Here is a 23,553-nt window from a genome sequence, read left to right on the forward strand (position 1 = left end):
GGGAGGCTCAGCTGTCATTGCAACCAATGGGCTCCTTCTGTGGAGAGGCTAGAGGCTGCCAACAGCTATATGGAGGGCTGTCAGGTGTCAGGGGTGCTGGCTGTGTGACTCAGAGAAGGGAACGTCCTACCGAGATGAAGCGCCTGTGGGCCTCAGCCAGGGAGGACACTTATCAGCTCTTTCCTTCTCTGGCGAAGGCTATGTTGAGGAATAGTTGGGAAAACCCATGCAGAACCAGCTCAAGCCAGAGCTGCTACAGGGACATCCAGGCTCTCTGTGACAACTGATGTGTTCTAGTAAGTCACAGGAGGTCGTTGTCAGAAGAACTCGTGAGCTTTTATTCTGCTCCCATGCGATCTACATATGAAGGCCTACAAGCTAAACATGCTTGAGCTACATGTAAACATGCTTGAACCCTGAGACCAGCTCATTCCAAGACATAACTTGGGCCCACTCTTGGGACCGTTGGCGCCCAAGGACTATGTTCTCTGTGGTTTGTAGGGCATCTGGTCACGTGGTGACTGTGGCCAGTTCTAACAGGACTGGTTAATTTCCCAGCACCTATGAGGTACCTATCTATCATGAGTCAGCATGAGGGTCAGTGACATAGCAGGGGTCAAAACACAGGCAGTATTGACAAGAAAGCAAGAGATGGTTGGTCCTGCAAGCCAGAATCAGGCAGTTGATGAGCAGCACCTGACTGGGCAGGAACCTAAGTGGCTGTGTAGGGCACGTCACTGTGACCTATGTGCCATCGAAACACTGACGTCCACTCGGCACACTAGCACAGCAGGCCCACAACATGCTAATGGTCATCAGGCAAACAGTAGATGCCCACTGCTCATAAGTCCTAGAGAGCATCAGCTTTTGAAATTTGGGCAATGTGTATATTATATGAAAATATTTGATTTTGTATGTGTTTGTCAGTGCTAAAACCCAAATGTGATCTATTGACTGGTACGTGCAAAAATCCGAGCAAGGTTTTATTCCTCCTTATTTTTGTTCTCAACCTGTTTTTCCAGAAGGAACATGAACAGGACCATGATGAGAGGCCATGTCTGAACTATGGCTACAGCTGGCTTTGAGTAGAGTATCTCCAGAGCAAGTAATAGCAGATGGAAAAGCCCTGTGCTGGTCTGGACCAACCAGGGACAGGAAGGAGGTCAGAGGAAACAGAAGGTGCTGAGAATACCTGCCAGGTTCCCTGGCTGGTTAAGAGATTGGATATGGCTCTGAGGGCTGTAGAAGGCCAAGAGTGTGTAGAGACCGGGCGGGAAGGAGACTGATGCTGTAGAGCAGACCCTCTCAGCCTTCCTACTGCTGCGATCCTTTAACACAGTCTCTTACGCGGTGTGACCCCAACCTAAAGTGACTTCGTTGCTCCTTCCTAACTGTAATGCTACTGTTATTAACTGTGATGTAACTGCTTCCTGATGATGTTAGGCGACCCCTCTGAAAGAGTCCTTCAACCCCCAGTGGGCTTGTGACTCAGGTTGAGAACCACTGGTGTAGAGGCAGATGAGGGAGGATAGAGAAAAACTAAAGGTTAACTCAGGTTTGGGCAGAATAAGCATGCTGATAGAGAAGCTGCTTATGCTATGGGGGATACAGGGAGCAGCTGCTTGGGAGTTCTGGCTGAGATTCCTGGAGCACAGAGCTCAGAAGGCTACTGTAGGGCTCAGGAGAAAGAGGGTCAGGGAGAGTCAGGTTTGCAGACCATCATCTGATACTGAGCTGAACGGCCCTGGATAAGGTCCCTGGGCAAAACTGATCATCAGGGAACCTGGTAGCATGCTGGGGGTTGTGAAGGAGAGGGAGCATCAAGAGAGACTCCAAGGAGCTGGTCTGAGCCTGTGAGGTGAGGTTTGTCCTTCTCTCAGCATCCTGTTTGTATTGACAGACTTCATCCTACAGCTTGACCTGGTGGACATCACCATCCCATTTCTTTTTCTTTTCTCTATGTGTGTGGTATGTGTACATGTTCACATAGGTGTGGTATGTGTACATGTTCACGTGGGTGTGGCATGTGTACATGTTCACGTGGGTGTGGTATGTGTACATGTTCACGTGGGTGTGGTGTGTGTACATGTTCACGTGGGTGTGGTATGTGTACATGTTCATATTCGTGCATGTGTTCAAAAGTCAGAGGTTGGTGGTGGGTGTTTTTCCTGATCGCTCTCCACTATAGTTTTTGAGATAGGGCTTCTTGCTGAACCTTGAGCTCACTAATTCAGCGAGGATGGCTGGCCAGCAGGGATCTTCCGGCCACAGGGCCCGTCACTAGGATCACAGACATGTTTCACAGTGCTTGGCTTGATGTGGGTGCTAGGCTTCTTCATGCTTGCATGGCTGGCACTTAGCTGACGGAGCCGTCTCCTTAGTCCCTGTTATCCCATTTTCTAAGTTAGGGGACTGACTAACTCGAGCAAAGCACTACCCAGGAAGGCTAGTGCTTTGCTCGAGATGGTAGGCATCAGCAGGATCTGGCTCCCAAGACCAGAGTCTTAACCACTGTACCATGTGACCACTGCAGAGGGTGGCTGTGCTGGGTAGCTTTTATGTCCACTTGACTCAAACCTAGACATATCTGGGAAGAGAAACCTCATTTAAGAAAAATGCCTCTATCAGAACACCTGTGGGTACATCTTTAGCTCATTTTCTTTAAGGACTGATGTGAAGGGACCAGCTCACTGTGTGTGGTATCATCCCTGGGCTGGTGGTCCTGGGTTGTATAAGAGAGCAGGCTGAACCAGCCATGAGCAACAAGTCAGTAAGCATGGCCTCTGCTTCAGGTCCTGCCTTCAGTTTCTGGCCCGACTTCCCTCAGGGATGAAGTATAATCTGAAAGCGTAAGATGAAAATAAACCCTCTCCTCTTCATGCTTTTGATCATGGCTTTGATCACAACAACAGAAACCTAACCAAGATAGAGGCTATCCTGTTAAAGAGGCTCACACAGGACAGCGCTTAGGAAGCAGTGCCAAAGGGGTCAGCCTTAGGCCTTAGCTGCCCTAGACAGGGCAGGGATCACTGTTTTCTGCTCATGACTGGCCCAGAGAGGTGAAGAGGCCGGATGGTGGTGGCACACGCCTTTAATCCCAGCACTTGGGAGGCAGAAGCAGGTGTATCTCTGTGAGTTCGAGGCCAGCCTGGTCTACAACAGGACAGGTTCCAAAGCTAAAGAGAAACCCTGTCTTGAACGCCCCGCCACACACACACACACACACACACACACACACACACACACACACAAAACACACACACACACACACACACACACACACACACACACACACACACCACAAAGGAGACAGAGAGGTGAAGAAGCATGCCATCAGGCTCCATGTGCTTCTGCCCATAGAATTAGCCTCACAGGCAAGCAGGCCAGTGGGCAAGCAGGCTGGTGGCCTGGTACAGGGACAGGAACTCTGAGGTACCCAGAGTGGTGGCTGGCATGGAAAAGCAACCTCATATTTTAATGCTGGGCCCATAGGTTTTGGGGATTATAAAAGAAACAATTTAAGAGCCTCTACTATGAAAATGGAAAAAGTCATTAAAATTTTATGCTTTCATTATTTTTAGAATTTATCAATATTTTCTTATAATAGCTACTTTAAAGTCAGAAAGTAAATCGAGAGAATACTCACAGATGACTTGCTCACTTAAAGTAAACCTCTGCCCCCACCCCCGTAAAACAACAATACGACACCCTGAAGCTCTGCTTTATAAAAGTTGAAGTGAAGGCAAGAGGATATTAGACGTTCATAGGCTGACTAAGGAAGGTGTGTGTCTTCATAGAAAAGGGACAGGAACAAGGTTAACTTCAGGGAAATATTCCACACCACACTAAGATTCCAGCATGGCCCATATATAACTATGAACCCACAGAGAACTGTGGGGCAAAGTTAACGGGCCTCTGTGGGGGACTACAGGATGGGATGGTTACCCCAGCTTTGTTTCTTGGTCTAACTCCATCACCTAGATCAGTGCCTGGCCCCTAGCAGTTACTCAGTAAACATCCGTTAAATAGATTATTAATTAGGAGGAGTTACAGAAAGCTGTGAAAATTATCAGAGATACAAACCATCCAGAACAAAAACTAAGAAAGCAAAAAACTCTAGGGGCTGGAAAGATGGCTCAGTAATCGAAAGCATTTGCTGCTTTCTCAAAGCTCCGAGCATCCATAGCTGGTGCTTAGAGCTGCCTGCAACTCCAGCTCCAGAGGATCCGACGCCCTCTTTTCACCTCCCTGGGCACCTGAACACACATGGCATACACTCACATAGACATGTACATATATGCATAATAAAAGTAAATCTTAACAACAACAACAACAACAACAACAACAACAACAAAACTAGGTCTGGAGAGAGAGAGTTCAGTGGTTAAGATCACCGGCTGCTCTTCCAGAGGACCTGGATTCAATTCCTATCATCCATACAGTGGCTAACAAGCATCTGTAAACTTCAGTTCCAGGGGACCTGATACCTTCTGGCCTCCACTGGCATCAGGCATGCAAGTGTGGCACAGACAGACATGTAAGCAAAACACCCATACACATAAAATAAAAATTTAAATTAAAAAAGAAAATATTGTTTCACTTAGAGTAGCACCCCAAACAACAAAATACTTGGCAATTAGTTAGTAGGACATGGCCTGCACACTGAGAACGAAAAGCAAAGCATTGCTGGCCTGCGAAATAAAGTGAAGGAAAGAGAAAACACCCATGTTGATGGGCTAGGAGAGTTACTACTTTTCTTTTACTTTTTCTTTTCAAGACAGGGTTTCTCTGTGGAGCCCTGGCTGTCCTAGAATTCCCTCTGTAGACCAGGCTGGCCTCACAGAGATCCACCTGCCTCAGCCTCCTGAGTGCTGGGGTTAAAGGTGTGCACCGCCACCACCTGGCAAGAGTTACTGTTAAGATGGCCACATGTCTAAAATTATTTAAATGTTATGAAAGCTAATGCGAGAGACAGAGAGAGAGAGAGAAAGAGAGAGAGAGAGAGAGAGGAAATTCACAGGGTCATCCTAAAAGTCATACAAATTTACAAGTGAATCAAAACATCCAAAACAATTTTGAAAAATAACAAAGTTGGAAGACAGCAAATTTATAAAGCAGTGCAATGCAACAGGAATTGGGAGTCGAGACTAAATCCTTGTATCAGGGAATACTGACAACAGTGCCTGCGCCACAGTACGGAGGAAGAAGACTCTCTTTAATAAACAGTGCTTAGACAATTACAGCCCTATGCAAAAGGATGATCTGGCACCTCTCCTCAAAACACATGCATTGGTGTCTTATTATTGCTTCTATCAGACACCATGACCAAGGCAACTCATAAAAGAAAGTCTTTAATTTGGGGGGGGGGCTATCGTTTTAGAAGATTAGACCATCACGGTGGTGAACATGGAAGCAAGATGACAGGCATGGCACCAAAACAGTAGCGGAGAGCTCACATCTTGATCCACAAGCATGAAGAAGAGTGAAAGTTAACTGGGAAAGGCATGGACTTTTGAAACCTCAAAGGCCACTACCCCCAGTGACACACCTCCTCTAACAAGGCCATATCTCCTACTCCTTCCCAAACAGTTCCACAAACTGGGGACCAAGGATTCAAGCATGTGAGGTTAGAGGGGGACATTCTCATTCAAACCATCACAATGAGCTAAAATGGACCCAATACCTAAATTAAACAGCCCAAATTACAAAATCCTTGAAAGGAACATGGGGATAAATTCTTGGGATATTGGTGCTGGTTTCAGCTTGACACTGAGTAGAGCTACCCATCATGATGTGGAGAATTTTCCTGATTAGTCCCATTCTTGGGCAGGTGGGCCTGGGCTGTATAAGAGGAAGCCGGGCGGGGGGGGGGGGGGCGGGGAGCAAGCCAGTAATCAACACTCCTCCATGGCTTCTGCTTCAGTTTCTACCTCTAGGTTTCTGTCTTGAGTCCCTAATCTGGCTTGCCTGGAGTCTAACCAAAGCCCTTTCCTTCTCCAAATATATATATATATATATATATATATATATGAATGATACTAAAAGAACTGGGCCTCATTACAAAGTTCTGTACATGAAAAGATCCCATCACTCAAGTAAACGCAACCCATGGGATGAGAAAAATATTTTAAAATCACATACGTGATAAAAATTCCTGCAACACAAAAACAAGGAACCCAATTTTAAAAATAGGCGAAGAACTTGAACAAACATCTCCCCAAAGAATATACGCAAATGAACAACAAGAACATGAAAAGATATTTAACTTCCTCAGTCATCGGGGAGTTGCAAATCAAGACGGCAGCTACCACCTCACACCCACCAGATGGTGATTAGCACAGAGAAGTCAACAACAAACGTTGGAGAGGATGTGGAGGAGTCCACCTCCCTGACACTGGCGAACGCTAAAACAGTGCAGCGTCAGGCCCGGCGACCCCACACCTAGGGTTAAAACTGGGAGAAATGGAAACCCATGTCCATGCCCACGAATGTTCCTGCAAGTCCCATTCACAATGGCTAGATGGTGAAAATAATCCATGTTTCCATCAGCCAATGACTGGCCAACAATAAACAGGATACCATCCAAAGGAGTATTATTTGGTCAAGAAAGCAATGAAATCTGAGATATACTACGCCATAGACTGACCTTGAAAATAATGCCGAGTGAAAGAACCCAAATATCGTACGCATTCATTCACAGGAAATGTCCAAATAGAAAAATTCAGAGGCAAGAAGTAAACTGGAGGTAGGCAGCAGGTGGTCAGGGGAAGTGATGGGAGCCACTGCTGTACAGTACAGCATTTGCCTCTGAGGGGGTGAGCTGTTCTGGAATCAAAAGGGATGGTTGTGCAACAGTCGTCATGAATGTACAGAAGTTACTGAACTTGAAAACGATTATGACAAAGACCGACCAGCAGCACTGCCCTTCAGACTGACACGTGAAAGAGGCCGTGAAATGCCAAGAGCCACTGACCTTGTTTCTCCGGGTTGCGGACCTGGGATGGAATATCCTGAATTTCCAAAGTCCATTCCCCTTCAGCTTTTTCTCCCCAGCAGTGGACAGTCATGAATTCCCAGTTTGTGAACCCCTCATTGGAGAAATCCAGCAATCTGCAATAGGAAACGCTGCGTTAGAAAGTGAAGGCCCTGTCTGGGGCAGGGGTCAGCTCTCTTCCTTCCACCACGTGGGTTCCAGGGATTCGAGTTCAGGTGGGCTGGTGGGCAAACGCCTTTGTCCACTGACTCTTCTGGCTGTTTTCAAAGTCTTACAGCTGAGGCCCACAGCCATTAGCTCATAGAACCTCTCTACATTTGGTGAGGCAGGTCCACCTCAAGTGCCCAACAACAAACAGGGACTGGTCTGTGTGTCCTCTGGGAGAGGCCTGGGGGGGAGGAAGAGGAGGCTTTCTGCACACACTCAGGTAGTGTACTCTTTGGAGGTTTGATGGTCCGCCCTTTCCAGACTAGACAGTCTTTCCTTAGTTGCCCCTGAACTTCAGCCTCCTCCATTTTTCCTACTTAGTTCAAACAGAAACAGAAGAAACTGTTAACACCAATTTTCCCTTCTTTTGATGCTGTGGGATTGAACCAAAACCCTGTCATGCTAGGCCAACAGTCTACCACTGAGCTACACGGCCAGCCCTCTAAAACTAGGCATTTCTCTTTGGAGATAAGAGTTTGCATGCAGGCCTGGACTCCTAATGTCGGTCAGATCAAATAAAGCCGTTCGATTCCATTCTGGCCTGGGGGTTCCTTGAACACTGGAAACAACACGGAGCTGCTCAAGTAAACATTCTTTTCAGGGGGACATGGTTCTAAGAAACCGTCAAGGTCAAGGGTGAGTTTCATACAAAGCCAAGTGGAACCTGACACACCGGAGCTAAGACAAGGACAAACTGTCTTGTTGAATAGGAATGCCAACTTTCAATGTAAAAAAAAAAAAAAAAAAGAAACCTGGCAAGCTGAAATGCCTGCAGAGCCCAGTAAGATGTGAAGTAAGGTAGAGAGTAACGGATTCCCAAACCACAATCTTGATAGCATGCACAGACTCTTGGCAAAACCCCAAATTCCCAAGACTGCCAGGTGGCCCTGGGGCGATGCTTTCCAGTACTTACAGGCACTCCTAGCAACCGGGGAGGTCCGAACAAACCCACAGGACCTGCTCTGGGTTGCAGGGAGCTCAGACACCTGGGCTGATACATAAGGGTGATTGACAGGTCAGAGGGGAAGCAAGGCACAGCTCGCAGTAGGCCTGTTGGGTGCTGGAAGGTTCTCACAGGTCACAGGGCTGGACTGATTTCAGCGGGACATGAACAGTAGCCAAGCGTTCTTATCTCTATTCTCATATTTGATTCTTATAACATGTTTAATGTTTATGGATGAGTGGGATGGTATATCCAGATGAGCAATAAAGAGAGGCCAAATGCCTGACTCCTGGGCTGCGCAGAGGCTGGGTCATAAGCCTACGTGTCCGTGCTTCAAGACACAAGCCACGTATCCACCGTATCTCTCCTGCCTACCACTTGCCCTCAGCCCCTCGCCACTAACCCCCCCCCCCCCCCCCGTGGCCTTGAATATCCACACCAGAGTCTCTCAGGCAGGCCTTGCCTCTGTGGAGGGCACAAAGGGGTCGCAAACTCTGATGCTTCCAGGTGTAGACACAGCTGGGAGGAGATGGAAGCCAGGCTGGAGCATGGAGCAGGCAGCACGGGGTGCCCCTGAGGCAGACCTGTCCTCCACTAGACTCTTCTAGAGTGGGTTCCGAGAGGGCGAGCCTCCAAGTCTAGCAAATGCTAGAAATGTAGCTCTTTAGACAACATGTTTAAAATGTGGAAGCCAAATGCCTTCAAGCTTCAGCTTGCTGGCTGGCACCTTCTAACTGCGTGTCCCTGCTGGTGTCCCCCCCACCCCACCCCCCCCCGTGCAGAGGGTGAGCAAGGATGAGTGTGGCTGAACACGGCTGAGGTGGCCTTCAGGAGAGGAGATGCCTCTATGCTGGCCTTCTGCTAGGAAAGTGGGAGCTGCTTGGGATTCCTGGAACCCAGCCACTACAGTTGCTGTCACACTGATTCAACTGCACTGAGAACTAAGCTGATGCCAGGCCCGTGGCCCACTGCTTGCTGCCCCATCTGTGGACTGCTGACACAGGAAGCCACATAGAGGGGTGGAAGGCACAGAACGGACCGCTCTTCCTGGGACAGTGCTCCGGGAAACCTTCATGGCTCTCCTACAGCTGTCTTACTTAAGAAGAGTGGTTACAGTGTTAAGGAAAATGGTGGCTACTGCCTGACTCGTGTGTGAGCATTTCCCATACAACTTGCTTCTCAATCTCCCAGGCTTCCTATATCCCAAAGAAAGGGGTACGACAGACAGGGTACACCTAGGCACAGGCACTTCCTCACGGGCTGAGGGACACATGCAAGTTGTAGAAATATTGGTTTGTCTGTGGAAAACAAACAAAGCTCCTCTCTGTAGCTAGAAAGAGATCATATGTGCCCTAGCTCTCCCTAAGTTCCTCCAGGTTAGGAATGCCCCTGCTCTATTTTCCTGCAAGCTATTAAAGCCCATCTGAGCACTTGCCTTCATGTCATAAGTGCACATAAGACATCCAAGACATGACTGCACAGCACAGCCTTCCACAACCCTGCAGAAAGCGAGGAAGCTCCAGCAGTCCCAAACTGGAGCTCAAGCCCTTGCAGAGGGGAGGCTGTGGAGAAGAGCCTGAAAACCACCCCTGTACCTCAGCAGTCAGCAGTACCTGGCCTTTGGGAGCATTCCAGAACTGTGGGGATGTTCCCAGAGAAAAACAAACCTTGGGGTACCTCAGCTTAAGTGCCAACTGAACAGGATGGTCATGACCTTTAAGGCATTTCAAGGAACAATGGGGACATAACGTGAATTCTACTCTCACCCCACCCCACCAACAGGCAACAACTCCTATCACTTCTCAAAGATTAAGGTTTCACAGGTCTGTTTTAAAGACCCTGGCCTGCTCTTCAGAGTTGTAGGTCCTGCCTGTGTAGACCCACTTCCCTGTTCAGGGGATCGTGCAGCGATTCAAAGAGCCTGCAGGGCCTTGGTGAGGAGCAAATCCTAAGAGAGTGTGGCCTTACCTTTTTGCCAAAAGTTGAGACTTGGTTCCAGAGGGAGAAATCAGGTGGATCTGGAGGTCTCCCCGGCGTGGGTGTGAGATAGAGATGCGGACTACCACGTGTTCCAGGTAGATCACCCGCTGGTCTGAGTGCTCCGCACAGGCATTGGTCAGGGCTGTGGTCCGCAGCACCTGCACTATGGGGATGCTCCTGGGGAGGGAAAACAGCGCAGTGCTGGACACCCAAGTCTTAGTCTCTCACACAAGGAGGGCCATGCGCTCCAGTGCCCTAGTCTGTTCCTTCCGTGCTGGGGCTTCTGGGAGTCCCCAAGGGTCACAGTCTTGGGTGCTCCATTCTGGCCACTGCTCAGAAAACTTTGTATTTCTAGAATTTGTTTATGGGTCTTCATGTACACTTGGGGCCATTGTATCTGGAGACCTTCCCTTTGGCACCCAGGAGGTGCCCCTCTTTAAATAGCATGGAGTCAACTCGCTGTCTCAAGAGCTTTAAGAACTACACAGCTTTATCCTTGGAGATAGCATTATGAATGATGACCAACCAACACAAGGCATTGGTTGGAAAGCTTATGAGGATTAAATCATCCATTCCGAGAGAAGTAAGGACTGCACTCAACGTCACACGGCTACGGAGGCAAAGGTTCAATCTCTGTGCCATGTCTCCTTGGGTAGACTCACATTCAAGAGACCGAATTTGCGTAGCTGGTCGAACTTCCAGCTATCCTGCTGGAAGATTGCCAACCCACTGGCCCATGAATGGAATGAATGATGGCACTTTCACAACCCAATGGCCCTTCTGTCACATGGGATGGAAGATGAGGGCAAGCACACCTCTACATCTCCTGTGGTCCACAGGCTGCTTTGAGGGTTTACGACTCGAAAAGTTTGGCCCCTCCCTACCAATTTGTAAACTGAATAAAGATGGCATTCTTTGGTAGAGACCTGATTGCCACCCAATTAGCACATTAGGAATTCCCTGCTACCTGGCCTGAGCTGGGTTTATGATAGGAAGGCTTTTCCCTCTGTGCAGGGTTTTACTTTAGAGAGGCCTGGAACAAATGTGTGCTTGGAGTCTCTTAGGAGTGGTATCTCCGGGCTCTACTGGGCCTGAGTCACAAGAAACCATTCAAAACAGCTAGGAAGAGTGACGTAATGCCCCCGAGACCCTGTAAAAATTTGAAAAACACACTTTGCATGTACCATAAATTGACTTAGAGGCTGGCTCCTTTCATCGCTTTCTTCGGGTTTTACTGTCTGGGTTTATTCGTCAGGGGCACCAGCACTGTGGCAGCACACAGCAGAAAGTTCCAGAGAGACCCAGGCCTGGCAGGGCTCACATAGTGGACCCACGTACCCTACCAACTAGTGTTCACCTATAGTACCTGGTCTATGTACTCAAAATGCAAACCGAATGGGTTGATGACAAGAGTCTCCTTAGCGAAGGTGGGCTCCTGGGGCCACCAGTGTCCCTCCAGGGCTTTGAAATGTGAGACCCAGGAATGACCTCACTCTTAACCTTCTAACACTTCCCCAAGGAGAAAGCAACATCAAAGCCAACAAGGTTCTGACCAGTATTAAAGCCCTGTTCCCTCCCTCAGTCTTTTGACAACAGTTACCACCCTCTAGAAATAGACATGGACCTACTGAGGAAACCTGGATCCCAAGGATGAGGACACAAGATTTAAGTGAACAGGAACACAGTGAAAAAAAAAAAACAGAGCTAAACACCATTCCACGGCATTGGGGGCTCAATGCACCCAAATCTAGAAGAGGAACTCATTCCATTCAGCTTCTCTTGTCTTAGTGTGAGCGCTAAGAGAGGAGTCTGGGCTGGTCTCCCCCACAGGAGCCACTCTGCCGCTGTGCCAGGATGGCGGGCCAGTGGGCAGTTCAGCCCCTGCAGGAATTAATGGCGTCTCCTGTCTCGGTTTTCACAGCCAAGATATTAAGTTCCTCTGGGGTTGGGGACCAGCCTGCCCGGGGCACAAAAGTAATTGTAACAATTAGTTTTTATGTGAAATCTCTTAACTGTGAAACCACTCGGCTACCAGGGCTCCTCATTCCTGCAAGTCGTAGGGAAAGGTTGGTACCCAGGACACTCCTCACTGCAAGGGTAAGATGTCCTTCCTGGCCTTTATTTCTGCTGCTGTTGCTGAAGCAAATAACCTAACACCCCAAATAAGGGGCTTTTATATTTCTTAATGAAAAGCAAAAACGAGGCTTTGGAAATGGTCAAAACATCCGAGCTGCAATTGTCTTGGCTTTTGACAGAAACTCGAAGTCATGAAGCCAAGTGACAAAAGCCATTACTTGTAAGGTTCACTTAACTCCAAGACAGAAAGTAAGCAAGCTCATAAAAGGGATAGAGCTTTAAAAAACAATGGGAACTATTTCCTGTTCTGCAATCATTGCAAAGACAATACAGAAAACATAACTGTAAATTTAATTTTTTTACCTTGGTTTTAAAAATCACAGGGTCTATGATTGTCACGTCTTTACTGTTCTTTAATGATAAAAATTGACTTAGGAAGATCTTAAAGCTCCTGACTGCAAAGGCTTTCTGCAATTAAATTCTGAAGTTGTTGTCTTGTGTGCAGTCATTGTCCCAGAGTCCTGGAGGAACTCAATAAATTAAAGGAGCAGTCTCCGTTTAACTGAGGGACACTGGGGACTTGAATGAGATCCCTAATGACACAGAAATGCCACTTCCCATTACTCACCACCAGAAGTCCTCCTTGCATCCTTAAGACTCTAGACCTACTCCATTCCAAGAAGGCAGGGGGATACTAGATGGAAGCCATCATAACATAACATAATCTCCACCCACACCATGAATATGGTAGCTTCCTAGTTTTCCCCAATGTATAAATATGTAGAAAAACTCCTATTTTCTGGCACTTTTAACAGAACAATATTCAAGGTCAAAGATAAATATCTTCAAGTAACTAAGCAGCAGGGACAATCAGAGGAAGGCAGACCCCTGCTAGAAACTTCGCCCGCTGGTGCTGTCTGACTCTCTAAGACAAGATCTTTCTGATCTAACCAAGAAGCTAGTAGAAGCCATGATTTTTAGTTTCACGCTGAAGACTTCACTCCAGCTCCTACAGCCTTGCATTGGCATCCCGGTCCTCACTCAGCTCCTGCAGCCTTGCATTGGCAGCCCGGTCCTCACTCCAGCTCCTGCAGCCTTGCATTGGCAGGCCAGTCCTCACGCAGCTCCTGCAGCCTTGCATTGGCAGGCCAGCCCTCACTCAGCTCCTGCAACCTTGTATTGGCAGGCCAATGCTGTCTTTCCACTTGGCAGAACTGGGGGCAAGAACTGGAGCTCCTGTTTCTCATCAGTCAATTCTGAAGATACCCATGGACATTAAGAGATAACAGAGATCTTCCCTGTGCTATATTTAGCATCTGCATGGGGAAGAAGGGGTAGCTGATCCTCTGGGGCCCACAGAGAAAAAGCTGGTCCAGGGACTATTTTCAGTGACTTTCCAAGAGTCGTGAGTGGGTAGGTGGGAGTATTCACTAGGGTCCACATACTAAACCAGAGTACGGGAAAACAGCTCAGTGAGCCACCTCCTAGATCTGTGTTAGAGAATTAATGCTACCAACAGAATCATCCAAGGAAAGACCATTTTTCTAGTGACATATGATATACCACATGAGCGTGTATATTTTGGACTGGGGGAAAGTTGAGACAAGGTCATATATAACTGAGGCTGGTCTTGAACCAACTATGTGCAGGAGGATGACCTTGAAATCCTGACCTTCCAGCCTCCACCTCCTGAATGCTGGGATTATATATCCAACTAGATGAGATTTCTTTTGATTTTTAAACCATAGCATGACATTTAGGCTAGAAATAAAATATAGCAATAAAAATGAACATATTCTACAACTAATTTAGATTAGTTGATCCATAATTCATCATTCTACAGAGCATACAATGTGTATTTGTAGCACCCCCTTTTATTCTATGTCCAGTGCTAACAACAGCCTGGAGATTAAGTCTGATAGGCAGCTAAAATAGACATTAGAATCCACAGTCAGTTCTTATGGTTCAGATTTTGAGTTTGCTGTTTTGCCTGCTCACTAAAAGTTATTTGTATACTCAAGTTTTAAGACTCATGGCACCTTTGGGGTCATCTGTGGACATGCACAGAAAAGTGAAGTCCGAGTCACCCAGCACAGGTCCCAGCTGAGGTCGGGCCTCAGTTTCTTGTTTCAGCTCTCACACTACACACAGGTTCCCATTTCACACTTTCTGTTACAGTGGGCTTTCCACGTTCAACCTTTCATTGGGGTTTTGCTACTTTCAAGCCCTGACCCTAAATGCCTCAAGCTCAGGCTGAGCTGCTCTTGGGTCCTCGAAGGCTATGGTGTGTCTTATAGGAGAATAGATGAACCACATCCAATTCTGGCACTAGAGAAGTCATCAGAGGCTCCGAGTCCAAAGCCAATGAGTCAGCAACAGTCAATAAAAAAGGCATCTTTAAACAGCAATGCAAACAATGAAACTGTCACCCATTATCTGTCATTCACAGACATACAGAGAGTATCATATAAGCAGTGTGGCTTAATGAAATCCCAGAAATAATGAAATACAGAAAAGGTAGCAGGCAATTAACCTAGAGTCAATTCTAGACAGACATCTATGAATCGATCATCTTCTGTATAGATTATCCTCGATGTCTATAGAAGAAGGGAGGGAGAGAAGAAGGAGGATGGAGGGGAGGGAGCTTGAAATAAAATAAGAAAGAAGCTTGAAATAAAAGATAGGCCGATGGGAGCGAAATTCTGAATGGGAACCTTGAAAAGCAGAGAAGGACGCACAGGTACCGCTCTCACGTTCTCTGCCGGCTCAGCCGACTCCTGTTGCCCTCACCTCGCCACCCTCAAGTCGGGAGCCGTGGATGTCACAGACTGCTCCACAGAAGTCTGGATGTTTTAAAATGCAGGGAAGTACTGGCCAGAAAAACCCAATGGGTCAACTATGATTTTAATAATTCAAAGAAATTATATAAAGCTTGTCTTTTTTCACTTGAATAGAAGCTATGAAAGAATTCATTTTACCCGCCTCTACACAGAGATTCAAAAGTCATTCTGCACAGGCAAAAGTCACTGCTTATGATCCTATTTGCCATCCCTTCATGGAAAAAAAGGCTCTAAATAAATTAAAATTTCTTGTGCCCCAAAACAGGGAAGGATGCCTTGAACCTACATTGTGTTTGGATATCACAAAAGCTGCTACCCAGGTCACGCTTAGGTTCTCATCCAATAATACCCACAGGACACTTAAGCAGCTTCTACTTGTCCTTAGGTTCAAGTGACCGTCCCTTGTTCTGGCATTTAGAGTTAGCATTTGCAGACTACGGTCCATGAAAGTCTTCCACTGTGGGTCCTGCAGAGGAAGCCTTGGCTTTAGCTCTGTGTATTGTGGGTTCTTCGGGGACAATGGGCTGTAGTGCTTACTCAGCAAGGTCCAGTAAGGGCAGAGGTCCTGCTCCTTTGGTTGTCACCTAAGACACTCTTCCTGTCATCCTCTTCCCTGATGGGTTCCCTATGATAACCTGAGGAGCAGCTATGTAAAGTCAAGAGTCCCTAAATGTTCAGTGTCCGGACTGTAAATGCCCTGAGCCCCCACTGGCCAGTCCTTCTCCACACCAGAGACGTCTTCTCTTCAGATTTCAGAGAACCAAGGGTAGCTTTCTCCTGGAGAGGGAGGTGAAGTCATGTATTGTGACTGTCATCACAGGTGAAGTCACATGCTCCAGCCCTTCCCACTCCTGGCTGTTGGTATTTCTGTCCCCTTCATCCTGGACTAAGATTTCAGGGGCTGTGGCACACCAGCTGGGCGGCACAGGAGAAAGCCGAGCAATAGAGGGATGCTAGGGGCCACTGAGTGCCAGTGCCATGTGGTCCTTTGGGCCTAGTGACATGATGCCAGTTTCTAAGCAATGCTGGGAAATCAGGAAGGCTCTGTAGCAAGGGGAGTCCTTGTCAGTGAGCTTCTGTCTCTCTGAGTCCCAGGACCTACCTTGTACAGGAGAGGGATGTATCCCACTCAGGGGTTGCTGCCCTATACGACCAAAGGGATGGGTGCCCCAATAACGCCCTAGCCACTCTGACCCAGGACCCCCTACAACATCACCATAGACATAGCAGATGCAGCCACAGTGCCTTCCAGATCTTGGACTGAAAGTCTGGTAAATATAGTGCTGGGACCTCTGGTCACAGCAGGGTAGCGTTTACTTTCACCAAGGGGAACGGCAGGTAAACATGCCCTACACAATATACAGTGATAATACAAATATTCCCACCCCACCACTCCCTCTCGCCTTCTCCCGTTCTCTCTCCCCCACCTTGCTCTCACTCTGTCTAGCCATGGGAAGCAGCAGAGGCCCAGATTTAAGACATAAAGACGTAGGGGCTCCACCCAGAAAAGAACTCAGAAGGAGACAGAGAGTAGTCAATGGGTCTGAGCGGCAGGGAGAGGGAAAAGCAGAAATAGGGGGAGCTTCCTGTCCATGTAAAGCCAGGTGACCTCAGCTGAGCAAAGCCGGGGGTGGGAAGCATGAGGCCGAGAGATGGGATATTGGGTCAGCAGCCCGGTGCAGACAGCTGGACCCCTCCTGCAGCCTGATTGCAGAGCTGTAGCTCCGTAGGAGGTGAGACACACTGACAGAGAGGGGCTAGCTGTTCCCTCTGAAGGCCTTTATGTCCTTAGGTGAAGCTGGGCAAGCGGTCTGAGACAGGAGGTTAGCTGAAAATTCCAGACAGAGTCAGAAGCAGCAAAGGGGGAAGAGGATTTTTCCTTTAGAAACAGAAGTCCGATTCTTGCCCCCTTTTGGAGTTGGTAGGGTCCTTACTTTCCTCAAAGGATAGGAACAATGTCATACTGTATGTTCGCGTGGGTTCCCTCAACCTCTATGCTGTCTAGACTCTGTGTGCTTTCACTCAAAAAAACAAAATAAAATAAAAATAAAAACAAGCACTCGGTGGCTAGGCACCGCTCGATCATCTTAAACAGATTTCTGGCAGGAAAAGAATGCTTCATTCAGGAGATGCCCTGGCTGGGAAGCTGGGCGGGAGGGAAGCGGCAACACCATAGGTCAGGGACCAGAGCAAGAGATGGGCTTGCCTAACCCGTGTAGCAGGCAGCTCCCAGCAGACAAAGTCAGCCTAGGCAAATGCCCCCTTGAATTCACAGCAGCCCCCTCCTACTTAGATTTAGCACAAAAGCTTTCTGGAGGAAATGAGGTCTTAAGAAGTCAATGGGGAGGCCTGCATGCCGGCTGGTAGACCTGTCTGGTCGTAGAGCGATGGCCCCAGTGGTCAGTGGGTACAATTAGCCACAGGGTGGAAATATGCTTTGGGAGGTCCTTCAGTGGCTATTCATCCTGCAAATACTCTCTGAACTCCCACAGTTTTTAAGGCATGCTCAAGAAACACAGTTCTCAGTATTTTGAGGTGTACATGTTCATGGAAGAGGAGAACTCAAAGATGAGGTCTGTATTTGTAGAGAGAATGTCCTACTCTCTCTCCTCCCTCCCCCGTGTTGTGTGTGTGTGCGTGTGTGTGCATGTGGAAGCCTGGACTAGCTGGTCAGTCATTTCTGAGGATCCTTTTGTCTCCACCTCCCAGTGCTGAGGTTACAGGCGTGTGCTGCTGACCACCAGATCACGTGGCTCTGTCTGCACGCCTCTGCATCAGGCGCTTTACTGACTGAGCTGTCCCTGGCCCCCGTTTTTGGGTTTTCATTTTTCAGTGCTGGGGATGGACCAATGGCTTTACGCACGGCAGGCAGGTGTTTAACCCGAGTCACATCCCAGCCCTGCTAATTACTTCATCAAGTCTCATTCAAGCACACATTTCCCAAAGGGAACGAAACACCATGTTCACATTCTTAGAAAGCACAGCCGCAATGACAAATTCAGGATAATCTGATTTTCGAAAGGAGCAGGCTTCTTCCCATCTGATTTATGTTACAGTCCATTTTTGTTGTTTTCTTTAAAAAAATCCACAACCAACACATGTAACTGGTTTAAAAACGCTTCCTCCACAGGATAGCACAGAAAAAAAAAAGAGACAAAGCCAGTGTCCTACAGCCTGCTCAGAGCCTGTTTAAACATTCCAATGCTTAAGCCTTAGGAAGGTTTATAGGGATGGATAAAAATATGCAGAGATGTTGTGTGGTCCATGAGCCCCCGTACTCCAGCCTGCTACTGAGGAGGGGCAGACCCTGTTGCTCTCGGGCAATGGGGCTGGGTTATAACTATGATGCCAACTCTATCAGGTGGAACAGAAGGAACCCTGTGACTGCTACTCTTGTATTCCCATGGGCAAAATAAATCCCCGGTCTCACTGGCTATGCTAAACATATGGATGAGACTTTCCAATAACAGGCCAAGAAATTCAGGCTGAGAAATAGATCCCCTACACTGGCATTATCTGCTACAAAAGGACAGGAGGCCACTAAACAGTAGCACATCTAGAAATGCATCTTCTCCTAGCTGTACAATACGTAAGAGAAAACTCGGGCATATAGAGATGGGCACTACCCATGTGATCCTCCTGCCTGGGTACATAGAGATGCAGGGTTGAACAACTTCCCTCCCACCCGTGCTGCACAGCCAGGTCTCGGGTACCTTAGAAATCACCGGGGTCAGAGCAGACTTACCTGGGCCTTTTGTCTGCAGTGGCCACGCATACGTGCTGGGATGGTACTGCTGTCCACTCCCTTGCCTCCAGGACGAGAGCTTCGGCATCCACCAAGCCGAATCCATAGAGATGGCTAACTGAAAAAACAGGGCCTTCAGAGCCAGCTCTTCCTGCCTCTTCCAGCAAGGAAGCTACCCCCAGTCCCATGGCTCTCAGGAGTACAGAGCCACACGAGTACTCCGCCACCTCAAGGTCACTCCAAGGTGCTGACATGTTCCCCTGGTAGCTGGTTAGGGGTCCAGCCTCATTACCGTCTGAACTGAACTCTTTCAGCTCAGGAAAAATGGCTGGGACATGTGTCCCACTTTGGGACAGACTCCAGAACTTTCTTTTGAGAGGACAAGGTCAGGTTTCTTTCTGTTAGGAGGACCTGCCAACATGGAAACTCAGAGTAGACAAGAGAAACCAACCCGAAAGTCTCAAGAGTCCAGGGTGTCAGTATTGGGCACCTGCCGGGCCTGCACAAGGCTCTGGGTATGAGCTTCAGCACACATTCCCTAAAAATCCACGCACATGACCGTGATGTGCATCAAAAACCATAACAACAAGGCCAACTGTTGTTTCAAATATAATTTCCTTTTGCTACTGTCAGGGTTCTTAAGACAATAGCACACTGTCAGGCATGCCGGTCGGGCTGGCTGGATCCAGGATTAGACTTGGCCAAGAGAGAAAGTTTCAAAGCTTAGTTTCAGGGCAAGGTCAAGACCTGGTACAATCTATTTTTCTTTTTAATTAGACCAAGATAGACATGGAGGGCAATGTTACGGGACACCACCAGCAACTGCAAATGAAGATCCAAGAGGCTCGGTCAATAACCTCTTTATTCCAAGGAGTGGCCCTCATTCCTCACAGTTGCAAGGCTTGACCTATATGTACAGAGAGTGGCAGCAGGCTTGGAGTCATGGGAGTTGGACCTGAGCTTCAGCAAAGGGGACAAGTTTTCTCTAATACATCACAGCCAACAGGAATGTTTTCCAAGTACTTCCTGTCAACTTTCTTCTCAGAGGCCCCGAATACCTGGGCTGACTGTCCTGATCATGGCGCTGTGTTACCGTACTGTGTCCGTGTTGGGGACAGAGGACCCCTGTGCCATCAGTTACTTCTATAACATCAGGGCTGACAGGCAGCAGGTTTAGAGATCAGAAGTAAATTACAGGGCGATCTCAATGTCTCTTTTGTACAGATGGGAAAACTGAAGGTGAGAACCGAAAGGGCGGAGCCCGACTGTGAATTCACGGTGCTCACACTGCGGTCTCCCAGGTCCTTGGATTGTCGGCCATGTGCCTCCATAGCTGGCTCGAACATGGCCTTGCACATCGCATTTCTTTGTGAGAAACAAAAATCAAGGGGCAGACTGAAACAGGGCTGTGACACAAACCCTCGACATGGCAAAGGTTGTGGCATTTAGGGAGCTGGACTCTGAGACACCGAGGCTGTCCTTTCAACCAGTGTGTGCTCTGGGAAACTACCCTTAAAGCACTGCAAGGTATTTTAAATTTCTGGAACGTATAGTCAATGATAACAGTGAATGCTATTTGGGTGACCAGAGCGCCTCTCTCAGCCCGCCAGGAGCACCCGCACCTTTATGCCCAGCACCATTGACTTTCCAGTCATTCGCCTTCAGATGAGCTGGCCGTGACGTCTTCACGAGCAGGTGCTGCACATCCCTCCAGGTTAACTGGTTGCTGCAATGACATAACAGAGGCCATTGAAGTCAGCGCTGTTACCCAGGGAGGCCGCTCCAGGGAGGTACGGGCAGTCAGCCCAAGGCTCAGCTTGCAAACCTCCACAAGGGTTCACGTTGCAGCAGCTGAACCCTAGGCTGAAAGAGTTCAAAGAGACTGCCTGGCTGCCAAATCCACTTGAGTTTGTAACAGGCCTTTTGGAAGTGGAGAAAAGAAAACCTTTAATGTCACTGAAAATGCTTATCAAGTAGAAGGAGAAGCTCTTTGTCATGATGTACAAGGTATGCTAAGCTGGGCTCTGCCCCAAGGGAACCACAGGCTGCAGACTGTAGGGATTCTAAATCTACACTTCCCTTCACTGGACATAGAAACATGCCATCCAAGAACACATCCCCTTTCCCCCAGTGTCAATCACAGACCATATTTCTTGCATTTTGGATTTTAAACACCTCTGAAATCAGGCCCCAGCATACTTCTGTCTGTTATAATTGCTCTGCCCCCAACAATAAGCCCGTGTTACAGTGTCCGGGAGTGCTGAGTTTGGTGCTGGCTATTCTTATTGTCGCTTTCAAGCTGAAACACCTTTTAGGATAAAAGGACATCACACTAGTTGTACAACATCTAAGAAACAGAAAAGCATCAGTATTAGCAGCACGGAGCACTTAATATTCTGCAGAGTCCCGGGTTTGGTGAAAACAGTGCCTTTCACACTATCACCAAGTAGAGAAAAGCAGAAAACGAAACCCCCATCCCTGTCTTCTCTTCTGCATTAGTTATCACAGAATGTGGGTATCTGAGTATGTAAGCCCTCTACAGAGATGCTTTAAATGCAACAGCTACATCAGACTCATCCAGAGAGTAAGAATCTATCTATCTATCTATCTATCTATCTATCTATCTATCTATCTATCTATCGTCTATTTCTTTTTAAAAGAAAATGATCTTTTTTCCATTTTTACATATCAATCCAGTTTATTCTCCCTTCCCTCCTCCCTTTCCTTTCACCTAGCTCCCTACTCTACCCCCCCATCCATTCTTTGGGGAAGGTCCAAGGCCCTCCCTACTATATCTAGGCTGAGCAAGATAGCCATCCAAAGAGAATAGGTTCCAAAAAAGCAAGAACAAGCAGTAGGGATAAATCCTGGTGCCAATGCCAGTGACCCCACAGTCTGAGGAATATAATTTTTGCAATGTGAAACTAACAGCTGAGTGAAAAGCTCACGGTTCTACCCACAGTCCCACCAAGAAATATTTGTCAATGTTTTACTAAACGGGTCTGTATCTCAGTTACCTCTCAATCAGAAAATCAGCCAAAGACAAATGAGCATCCTTCTTACTCCCTTCAAAAAATAATTCCTTTCCATTTTGTCTTTTCAGGACTTGTTGAAATGAAGGTAACCAGGATAGTCCTCAGGACTGTCCAGGAGCTTGTTGACCTCATGATGTAAACTATCTGGGTATGTCAGTGTGGCTAATACAAGAATGCCGAAGCCAGTCTTCCTGGACCCCAGAAAGCCATGAGCCTCAGATTTGGAAACAAACTCTGTCCAGAAAGGGAGACTATAGAAACCATTATCCCATTTATTTGCATTTGTTTTATGCTGAATTTCTTTCCATGAGCTTTTATTTCTTGGGGGATACCTTCCCTCTAAGTATCTTCTTCCAGCTTAGGCACTGTTTCCTTATGGTAAGAATCATTTCCATGTGGCAGAGAAGCCAAGGAGAGGCTGATACGACCCTGTGCTCTGTGAGTGCAGTGTGCAGAGCATCGTGGGCGCTTGGCTCACCTGGAGAGTACGCAGCTGAGGCTCTAAGTTCAGCATGTTAATTGCATGTTAACTCTAAGTTGCGTGCATTGTTACACATGTGTGGCGAAATCTCAGCTTGCCTTTTGGGACCACCAATCTTGTGATCAGTCCCACTGGCTAGCCCAGTCACATCTACCAACTCCGCTACCAACAGCTTGGGGACACACACTGCTTCTGGGAGTGACACCAACTCCACTTCCAACAGCATGGGGACACACAGCTTCTGTGATATGACATCGACTCCACTATGAACACCATGGGGACACACACGACTTCTGGGAAGAGACATCTTTCAGATACAAGGGGACTTTTTAAAAGATGGACATCATTATAAGCCTGGCACTTTGGTTTTCTCATGTGAGCCCCCCAACTCGCATGAATCTCTGGGGTCTTCCACATCACAGGAATTGCAAACCATGCCCACAGGCCACTCGTGCAGCTGCCAGCCAGAAGATGGTAGGAACCATTTCATCAGGAGGAAGCAAACCTTTCTCCCCTCCTTTCCTGTGCAGGAACTGAACCTGGGCCTCAGCCACTCTATCTCTAAGCTACTGCTCTAGTCCCAAAATGCTTCCAGTGGAAACAGAGGTGGGCAGCACATCTGGGGTCTGCAGCAAACTTGGGGAATTCATAGGTCGCCTGCCTGCGTCATTCTTATCACTTGCTGTGCATGGGTCCTCCTATCGCCACTGGGAGTATCTTTCTCTACAACAGTGGTCTCAACCTTCCTAACGCTGTGATCCTTTAATGCAGTTCCTCATGCTGTGGTGACCCCCAAATACAAAATTATTTTGCTTCTACTTCATAACTATAATTTTTGCTACTGTCATGAATCATAATTTAAAGATCTGACATGTGACCCATGGGGGTTGTGACTCACGTGTTGAGAACCACCACCTGAGCCTGCTGGACACTGTAGTCTCCAAGTGCCCTAAATTCAACCTGAGTCCCTAGACACCATGTGGTCCTTCCTGAACCAATCCTAACCCCAGGAAGTTCTAAGAAGGTTCTCCCTTCAGTGGGCTTGCTGGAATTGCACCTGCAACCCTCTGCCTGTCATCGGCTCCCACAGGTCCATAGGCAAGCTTACTGGGACGACAATTGATCATGAAGCAGGGCGTGTTTTCTATTTAGGTCTGACGAACAAAATTCCTTGCATCTTTCCAATAAGGAATGCAGGAAAATAAAGAGTGATGAATTGCTAAGTAAGAAAATGCAACTTTTCCACACAAGA

The 23,553-nt window shown here is 47.7% G+C and overlaps 1 protein-coding gene across 2 annotated transcripts in view; it reads right to left on the minus strand.

The window, feature by feature from the left end:
- Pcsk6 (proprotein convertase subtilisin/kexin type 6) overlaps window positions 1-23,553 on the minus strand; it is a 184,197-nt gene that overhangs the window by 52,463 nt on the left and 108,181 nt on the right. For both annotated transcript variants that reach the window (XM_041650048.1, XM_041650039.1), the window contains exons 10-13: window positions 20,408-20,511; window positions 18,786-18,903; window positions 10,113-10,301; window positions 6,974-7,110 (exon numbers count right to left, since the gene is read on the minus strand). In XM_041650048.1, the coding sequence (XP_041505982.1) occupies window positions 6,974-7,110; window positions 10,113-10,301; window positions 18,786-18,903; window positions 20,408-20,511 (548 nt within the window). The remainder of the gene's footprint in view (window positions 1-6,973; window positions 7,111-10,112; window positions 10,302-18,785; window positions 18,904-20,407; window positions 20,512-23,553) is intronic.

Source organism: Microtus oregoni, unplaced genomic scaffold (assembly GCF_018167655.1).
Source record: "Microtus oregoni isolate MIOR12 unplaced genomic scaffold, Mior012 000000F_ref0000247, whole genome shotgun sequence".
NCBI classification, from domain to species: domain Eukaryota; kingdom Metazoa; phylum Chordata; class Mammalia; order Rodentia; family Cricetidae; genus Microtus; species Microtus oregoni.